Below are 9,594 nucleotides of genomic sequence, written 5' to 3'. Positions count from 1 at the left end.
ATTACAAAATCAGAACTAGTGGATTGACCTTAACTAAAAAGACTTAGGGTCGGATCCAGGGAAGAAAGCTGAAAACATGGAGGTTATGCCAGCAGTAGCCTGTGTAGCCTTGAAAGTCTGGGGAACCTCCATGCTCAGCTAAAGGGAGGCATGGCAAGAAAGGGACAGGAAGGAAACCCCCATGGCCTAGTTCACAGCCGCCTGGCTGGCTCCTTTGTGACGGCCGGGAGAGGCCAGCCTGACTGCCCGGTGTGTAGCCCTCAGCACTTCTGAGGAAAACGGACTCGAGAGTGTTTCTAAGGGGCCCATAGTTTAGCTAACTAACTAAGGATTTAAATCATCAAGTAAAATACTACACGAAATGAGAACCTCTTTTTCTTGTCTACGTGAAAATCCTATAGAAGACCAAAATACACTTGGAAGGAAAAAAGTTGTTCAGCCCAGCATCATGCAAATTGTTTTTGCATGAGGTGGCCCCTAAATTACTGCTTTGAGGCCACTGTGTCCTTCTGGCCCGGGAAAGAGATTCATCTCCCTGCCCCCGTCCTACAAAGAGAAGTGCTGGAAGTGGGGGTCAGCAGGGGCTGAGCTGTGGAAACCGCGCTGGCCACAGAACTCTCCCTCCCTGCCTTGTTTCTACAACCGGTGTCTCATTCCTCTCCCCGCTGCTAATGAGCTCAGCTGCTCCACGCGAGGGGCAGATGGAAGCAGTTGATGGCTTCACTAGATGACAACTGTCTGTTAACATCATTAGAGTAATTTGTACAGTGAGGGCCCCAACCAAACGCAGACGCGAAGACTGGAACAGAGCAGGGCTGCACTGGAAGGACCGCACGAGGAAGAGATGACAAACGTCAGGCGCTCAGCAGAGGGCCGGGCGCCACTTGGGGGGACACAGGGCAGCAGCGGTGAGGACATAAAGGGCACAGCAGAGAAAAACAAAAGGCCAGGTGATAAGCCGAAGAAAGGGAGGAAGGAGCAACGCTGGATAAACAGGCTTCCCATCTGCTTTCGGGCTGTTGGGCTCGGTGAGCGTGCGGTATTTTTATTTCAGAGAAACCAGGTTGCCTGAGGGCACGTCTTCCAAATCGGTGCCAGAACGTGGTCCCTCCCCGTGTGAACCAACACGGAGAGACCCAAGTGTCACCACTTTAATTTACGCCGAGAGCTCAGCACCAGCCCGTTGCAGGTGCGGAGGCGGCTTGAATCCTCTGTTAAACCCGGCAGGTGTGTCTCCGGGCCACCAGGAACCCACAGGGGCTCTGCATGGAAAACCGACAGAGAAGGCGGCTGGGGAAGCCTAGGACCACTGCTCAGAAGAGCTGAGCGCGTTTGCAGGAGGCTCTGTTTGTTTGCTTCTCTTTGCAGTTCTCTGGTCCCATTACTTGTCGTCTTTTATCACAGTAACAGGAAGCTAAGGAACACTGTCATGAGCTGCCTGAAATACTCTGCTAAGGACCACACTGGGCACACTAATGAGAGCCCCAGACTTGAGAAGCTTCTGGAAGATTGGCAAAAATCCAGATTACCTTTTCAGGGCTGACAGCGGGGACAGGAATAGGCCCTCAGCATGGTGATGACACCCTTCCTCTGCCTTTAATTCTGGCACTGCCTGGTTAGATAACACCCAGTAACACCAACACTGGGACAGGAAAGGTTTAGTTTCAATCATCTACTCAAGGAAATTCCTTGTCCACGAGTTTTTGGGGCCACGGTCCTGCCGACTATGCCATCCCCGATATCACCATTTTTTCGAGAAAGGTGGACAGGCTGCAGCTCCACACGGACTCCACAGGGCTAAAGTCAAGGGCCTAGCTGTGACCAATAGTTGCCACAGACTCTAAGAACTATATCGAAACAAATAAGAGTGAAGTTTAGCAGTCTGACTCTATGACCTAAAACATCTACTGCATGCAATACCTCTGTGTGGCCCAGTCACTATTTGAAGCCCTAAGAATCTTTTCCCCGCTACTTCAGAGCTCTTTTTTTTTTTTTTCTCACACACCATTTCACTGTGTAAGGAGGATCCTGTGTCAAAATCAAAGTGCCTCAGCTATGAGCAACCAGATTCCTACTTACTTATAATCTATGAGCCATAAATCACTAACTCAGGACATACAAACTACCACCCTGCCCTCCAAGGCTCAGTTACTCCTTCTGGTAAGCCCAGCCCCTGTCTCCAAACCCTTTGTCCTTCAGGCAAGCAGCAGCCACTGAGAGCTGGCACATTCATTGAACGTTACCTGTTTTGAATAGAGGATGGGGCTTGTTAACTCCTGCAAAATACCCTTGCCTGCGGCCTGACCACCCTGCCCCATGTTCCCCAGACTGTCCACGAGCTGCAATAAAACCTGCCAAACGGACACAAAACTAGAGTCAAATAAATGATCGACACAGCACCGGGACGAGGAGGTGGCACCGCCGTGGCTGTGCTGTTTCACACCTGCCCTGTCACTAGGCTCCCTTCAACCGTCCCCTACAGCAGGCTGCCGCTTTGCTCTCTCAGCAAAATCCCTGGTAGATGATTGCAGAGAGAATCGTGATTTCATCTAGCTGTTGCAGATCCCAACCTTCAGACAGGTTCACATGTTGTAAAAGCAGTCCTGAAATAGCATTGTGAACAGACCCTTGTGGATGATGCAGAGCAGGGAGCTGCAGGCACTGTGCTATGTTAAAAGTGATAACTATTAAAAGTGCCCCAAACCACAAACGCTTTCTTCTCACAATGCTTTCCTCGTCACTTGCGTCCTGCCTTACACAACTGGACGCCGGCTTTCTCAGTGATGCAATCCAGAACCTGGCAGAGGCCACAGAGGTGGATGCCATCTAACACTGAGATGGGAATCAGCCACTACGACACTGTGTCAACTCGACTGTGCAATATCATCTCACGTAAGCAACATCAAACGTAACGTTTTGTACGATAAAAGTAAATGATACCCCAACCAGGGCAAGCAAAAGGAAGGGTGGGTGTTCTCCCGATGCTGGGCTGAAGGAGAAGGAGGGTGGACGGCGGCGGGGGCTCCCTTCTCAGCCTTACCCTGACAGCCCCCGTGTCCGCCAGACACCATGCAGGGCAGAGAGGACGTTCCCACTTGCAGGGCTGGAGCCGGCCTGCATGGAAAGACAAAAGAGAAGCCATCACCTCACGGAACTCCCCAACCAACTTACAGCGGGCTCTAGATACCCTCAGATGCACGGCTCCCCACCACCCTCCTGTAGGACACAGTTCCAGATAGACTGGGGTGTCTCCCGGGAATCAGGACCTCTGGATCTCACTAGACGAGAAGCCCTCACACTTGAACCCACAAGCAAGCACTGAGTTGGCCCATTTCCCACCAGAAGTAGCTTGTCTAGGTTCCTTCTCTCACTGTCAGCCTATGAGCAGAGCTTAACCCAGATAATTCACATACTACTATTGAACAGGAAAGATACTGAAAGCAGTATTAACTCATCTGAGGAGGATGGGGAATAATCGGTGTGAATGGTAATGATTATGAAATGATTATCTAAGTGGCTAATGAACACACTTAATCCAGAATACTGTGTTCAATTTAAAACAGGCTTTGCCCTATCAAGCTACGTACTACGAGTCTGCCCTTACTTGTTCCACGTTTCCACAAGGGTATGACTTTTTAGGTTTTATTGTTTTGGTCCAGGTATATGTATGCCTTCCCCTGTAGTCTCGGTCCAGGTTTTTTAAAAACAATTGTACTTAACGACCTTTTTTAACAATTCTGAAAAATGTCCTAAGTCATGTGGTGAAGGCTTAGTAAGCCTTCACTCTTATAAGTTCAGAGCCTCATGCCTGCTGCATGGCATGAAGCAGGCCAACGCTCTGAGCCTCGGGTCTGTCACCAGTAAAAACAGAGATTCTCTGAAAATCTCTGAGGCCCTACCGGCCCTCCCTGTTCACATAATACAGGTGAAAATGACTGCAAAAAGGTAAAATGCTACCCAGACATCAGTCACAGCGATTCCTGTGGATATTGCTTTGTCCAAAGGCAGTTTCATTAGTGGTTCAACAGGCAGCAGAAGGCTGCTAACTATAGGTGTTATGCCACTTTTGTTCACTTTATATACATGTAAGCCCTAAGTGCTAACAGATACAAGCACCTGTTGTGTCTACATTACATTATTTTACCACTTACCTTGGCCAACATGATTCTGGTTTTTGCCACATCCAGAGGTGTGGTGACTGCAGCTGCAAATCCACCTGTGCATATAAAAATAGCCAACACACAAGTGAGGTCCTGTTTACTGCATTACACGGTATTTTCTCATTTTTATTTTGTAATTAATTTCTCATAACTCTGCCAGAAATACTTCTTTATCGTTACGTCCACCTGATTGATTCAAGAATAGGAAGCACACATGCAAAATCTTTACCCACACACTCCCCTGCTTTGTAGTGATGTCTGACTGCATATAGAAGAGGTGACGGGATAATGTTTTATACCTGCAAGTCAAAACACAAGGCCCCACAATGTAGCTTGCTCTTTTGTGAAGCAGCAGACAAACCTGTGTACACGGGGGTGTGTCGTGGTCAGACTCCCACTCGGAGAGGCATGCTGTGCCCCATGAGTCTCAGGGGGTCCATGCCTTCCATGGGCCCATCTTCTCTAATGTGACTCCAAAATGCTGCTGTCGTTTCTGCTCTGAGGCAAAACCGGCAAACAGACACGGGTATCAGTGTGGGAATTTTTCATATAAGTGGCTGGCTTCTTACGGTTAAAAGAGTATAAATGTTTCTGTATTTGCAGGCTTCTGATCAACAAGCCAGTTACAGTAACAAGATTTCTAAACTCACTTCCATATCTTGTTAGAGTCAGTTTTGATTCAAGCTGGAGCCGGCCTGCATTCTTCCTTACTGCTTCTTTCCTAACTTTCTCTCCTGTCCTCTTTATTTAAATGCCATGAGTGCCACACTGACTTTTTTAAAAATCCACATATTTTAAACGGGTCCATATCTACAGACAGAGGAACTGGAGGACTACTTTTTTAACAGAAATCACAGTATATGGTACCATTGTTTTATTTAATACGATACAAAGATATATCGTAAACCCCAAAAGGCCCAAAGGAGATAGAAATAATGAGCCCAAAAGGGCTTTCTAAAGATTCAGCTTCCGTGAGCCAGGGTGAAATCAGCAGTTTTCTAAGAGCTCAACAGAACATGTGTGTGAAGGATGCTTCAGAAATAGCACACCTCTCCAAGTTTTGCGGCGTGTGGACAAGGTCATTTGATCTCTGCCCAATATCTTTCTAAAATATGTTGCTGAAATAAGATCATTAAACTGAACCTCCTCCATTGGGTAACATTTATTATGATGCTGACTTCTTGAGAGATGTACCCAGAATGACACCAATCTAAGGGCTAACGAGTAAAAACCATAAACATGTATACTGGAGTCCCTTTTATTTTAGCTACCTTTGAGTTATGAATATGTGAAACACTTTCCTCCCAATTCAAAAGTTGTCTGAAATTCAGAGACCTGCTAAACTGCAAGTATTTTAAAATTTTGTGGACCCAGTCCTGAAATACTACTCTTACTTTTTTTAACCACTTATTCTGCCATAAAGGAGGTGGGACTCAGAAGTCATGTGTACCTTGGCTCCAAAAGTAATGCTGTTTCACTACATGATGACTTTGATATATGAATAAGACAAATCCAAATGTATCCAGTTGTTAAAATCCAGAAGTGCATACACGATTTTCCTACTTGAAAATCTTTACAAACTGACCTGAACCAACTAAAAATTGACAAGGACGTCATCTGTCCCCGTCTGACCACTCAGGCTCTCACACGTCACCTGCGTTGAAAAGTATTTGTTTTCTACTAAATTTGGATACTGTAAATCGAACTTATTTGGGCCATTAGCAAAAGTTCACCATTCCTCTACCGTAGATGCCTGCCAATATTCTCCCAGTGATTTCTGTTTCATGAAAGTAATAAGAAGAAAAGTTAGACAAAAATGCATATGTTAAAATAGATCCTACTTTTATTACCACGATGGAAACTTTATTTTATGCAAGTTATTAATAAGACGATTTAAATGTCTTCAAAGACTGCTTTAATTCACAGACCTCACAATGTTTTTTATGAGGCTGTAAGAAGGACTTGTGAAGATCACGTAATAGAATAACTGGTCATGATGGGGAGGGGAGCTGTATTTTCAGTTAAAATGTAGTTATTTTCTGCATTTTACTTAAGGGAAATGTAAACCGCTGGTAATAAATACAAGGAACATGCTAACATTAGACAGGAAATAATTATTTGGTACAGCGACTGCAGGCTACTTTAGTGCTCAAATCACACGTGAAATAATTTTCTATGGGTTCCACTAGAGTTGGGTTTTTACTGAATGTTAGGCTAACTGCTTTCAAGAACCAGATTCAGGGGAAACTAGACTTTTACAGCGAAACTACATCTCACGTGTCCTCAGGGAAGAAATGCAGGTTCTTCACCTTCTCCAGACAAAGGGGCCGCCTTCCTACGAGAGTTATGGAGCTGTCACCTCCAACAGCAGCTGTGAATGTGGTGGGAGCAGTAGTGGGCGGCACTGCCATGCACTGTCCGCCCAGGGGCTCCCCTCCCCAGATGAGCCGGGAGCAGGAAAAGCAGCTCCACCGACGAGCTCCAAACAAGCGTCCAGACTTGGACTGCTTCAACAACAGCAACGGCAAAAAACGTGTTTTCGTTTGTGTTTTAAAGACTGCACCAAGCCCTGTCATTTGTTACCCAAACAATCTTCACCCTATTCTAGAGTTTCAAGCCATGGCGGGAGAGATCTCTCTCTCTCTCCTTCTCTCTTAGAGAATGTAAGTTAAGTGATCATTACAGGAAACTAATCAAAGGACATTAGAAGAGCAGATATCCCTATAGTAGCAGATATCCCTATAGTAGCAGATGTCATAATTATTAAGACTGAATGATGGTTTTATGTTTGGAAGTTAACTTGAAGTAGGGAAGTTGGCAAAGTCCGTTTCCCCACCCCCAATCTAACCCCTGACCAGAAGCCAAGGGAATTTCTGAGCATGACGAGCCATCAACACCTCCAATCTCAAGGGACATTTTTGGATATTTGTGCCAAGTGGTTTATAAAGCAAGCATGGGCACCGAAGAGTGCCAAGGATGGCCAGAGAGTGGTTCGTCTACAATGATTCAACCAGGTTAAACTTGGAAAAGCGCACAGGGATGAGAAATCAGATTTCTGGTTTATAGGGCAAGTTTTATCACTGCCTCTGTGGCCACGTAAGGCAAAAACGTCTGAAAGTACAGCAGGTAAGCATGTCAGATCTTAGGGGCTGCCCAAGATGACTAGTCATTAGTCATTTCTCTATACTGTGCAGTGCACAATCTTGCAGCAAATTCTTACAGAATGTTGCTTTCTCACAATCTGAAATATTTTCCAATTACGTTTATCTTTCAGAAAGGTTTTAAAAGAGTAACCTTGTCCTCAGGATCAACATTTGTACCAACTAAAATTTCAAAACAAAAGGGATATAAACACGAAATCTATTTATTTTACTTTATCTTTTGTTAAATACATGTACATGTACTGACAATGGATTTTCTGCAGACCTTGCGCAAATTCCTATCAGAACCTCAGCTGAAAAAATAAGATAATTGTCTTGAAGTAGTTTTTAAATCTACACCCTACTAGAGGTGATGATTATGTATAGTAACTTTATTAATGTGTTATTTTTTTCTATGCAATTAAGAATATGAATTACTGTGATGATGACAGCTTTTCATTTCCTGGGTGCTGGTTGTTTTTATTGAAATAAACTCCGTAAACGCAGTTCTAACGCACATTATCGCACCTATCCCAGCAACAACTCCTTAACAGAGGGAGGGTTGCTTCTGCATTACAGGTAAGGAAACGGGTGCTCAATAAGGCCCCAAAGTCTCGTTCCTTAGTTGGGGATAGAACAGAGGTTTGACAGCCATATGATTCAGACAGGTCAGCCAGCACTGAATCCGGAGGCTCTCTGGGCGAATCTCTTCCCTGCCCCGCATCCCAGCTTCCCCGCTGTCCCTGGAGGGCAGTGTGGCTTGCTGCACTCCTCATCCTCAGGGGGGCCATCGGAATGGAAAGAGCCTGGCCCACAGGATCCCGCCAAACAGTGGGGGTCTGATACCAAGTTTCTCCCCGGCTCCCACCCCCTAAGTACTTAGTGACTATTACACAGCATTATTCAGAAAAAGGAATTGTAATGAACGCACGTGTCCTTAATAGGAACAATGCATATTTGCAAGCGAATCTTTGAATTAGCTACTTAAGGGAAGGGACCAGAGAATATATACATTTGTTTCAACACTCAGACGTTTTATAGTATGTTAACTTTAAGAACCGGCCTTCCTTATCCAGGATGACTCAATTTCCAGAATGCTCACTTTGTACCCAGGACCCAGAAGGGAGTCCACAGAAACACACATTTCTTAGGGACTGGGGAGTAAAGACGCCTGACCACTGGCAAATGAATCAAGACCACGTCCCCATTTAACACAGCTAATGACTGTGGATCATGTGGAAACAATTACCCGTCATAAGCAATCTGAGCTGGCTTCATATCTAGAGGCAAGAGTCTTATTTTGGATTATCAATTCTATAAGTCAGATGGGTCCAATTATTAATTATAAAATGTATGTTTTCTGTTTTCCTAATCACTACAACTAAAAACCCACCCAACGACCATTAAACAAATTGGAAACAAATTATTTTCTACTAAGGTTGGTACCCTAAGCCCGCATATCTGTCAGTTTACTGGCTTCACATCAAAACCAGCAGTTTACAATTTTCTGGCAAATTTCCGTTTCAATTTATTTCAACCATAATTCTCACTCACCTTTATTTGCAACAAAATGTATTTCTCTTTTAGACTGTTACACCTTTTACTTTTTAAATTCTTTCCAGTTTCTGAGTTCTCACTAAAACCTCACTGGAAAATGCATATGACCAAGTGATGGATAGACATTGCATAGTGTCACTCTGCTCTTTGTTTAATGTCTAGAAAATGCCCAGATGTTTAGATCTCCATATTTTCTACACCGCGCAGTTTAGCCTTCAGTAAGTTGTGGAGCAGCCTCCGCTCTCCTGACACCAGTTAATCTACGGCGCTGTCAAACATGTCACATGGACCGTGAATCACTGCCTTCTGCAAAAATCGCCTAAACCCCCCCCAAGAAGTGCTCAAGGCAGACAGCTGCACCCACAGCCAGTCTCTTCCCACAGAGGCCTTGCTAAATCATCTTTCAGATAATCCAAGGGCCTGAGTGAAGGCTTTAATAAAAAGAAAAAATTTGTCAAAAACAAATTGGCTGTCTTTCAGGCAGACACCTTTTTAGCAGTTTTTTTTTTTTTTTCCTAAGACACTCTCTTTTCTCAAACAACTAGTGGGACTCTCTTCTTCCAAACAATCTGGAATTTCTGAAGAATGTTGTTTTTGCACAGTTAATATTTTCACATTTTTCTCCCCCTCTTTGGTCTTTCCCAGTATAATATAATCCTTTGCACCTGCAAATGCTCCACAGACTGCTGACTGCCAAGAATCCACCACATGATCCTGCCTCCAGGACCAGAGGGCCT

General features: G+C 44.7%; 1 protein-coding gene across 8 annotated transcripts in view; it reads right to left on the bottom strand.

Annotated features, from left to right (window-relative positions):
• SLC25A26 (solute carrier family 25 member 26) overlaps positions 1-9,594 on the bottom strand; it is a 171,083-nt gene that overhangs the window by 30,035 nt on the left and 131,454 nt on the right. For 7 of the 8 annotated variants that reach the window (XM_022572609.3, XM_022572608.2, XM_089919535.1 and 4 more), the window contains 3 exons: positions 9,523-9,592; positions 4,152-4,216; positions 3,041-3,114 (listed from right to left, as the gene is read on the bottom strand). In XM_022572609.3, the coding sequence (XP_022428317.1) occupies positions 3,041-3,114; positions 4,152-4,216; positions 9,523-9,592 (209 nt within the window). Of the gene's footprint in view, positions 1-3,040; positions 3,115-4,151; positions 5,938-9,522; positions 9,593-9,594 lie in introns of those variants that run through there. The other variant, XM_089919537.1, reaches the window with a different exon arrangement.

Source organism: Delphinapterus leucas, chromosome 10 (genome assembly GCF_059928025.1).
Source record: "Delphinapterus leucas isolate spDelLeu-1000000601 "Yukka" chromosome 10, BTC_Dleu_Yukka2, whole genome shotgun sequence".
In the NCBI taxonomy this organism is placed as follows: domain Eukaryota; kingdom Metazoa; phylum Chordata; class Mammalia; order Artiodactyla; family Monodontidae; genus Delphinapterus; species Delphinapterus leucas.
The sequence above is the reverse complement of the archived record's forward strand: the minus strand, read 5'-3'. Positions and strand labels throughout refer to the sequence as shown.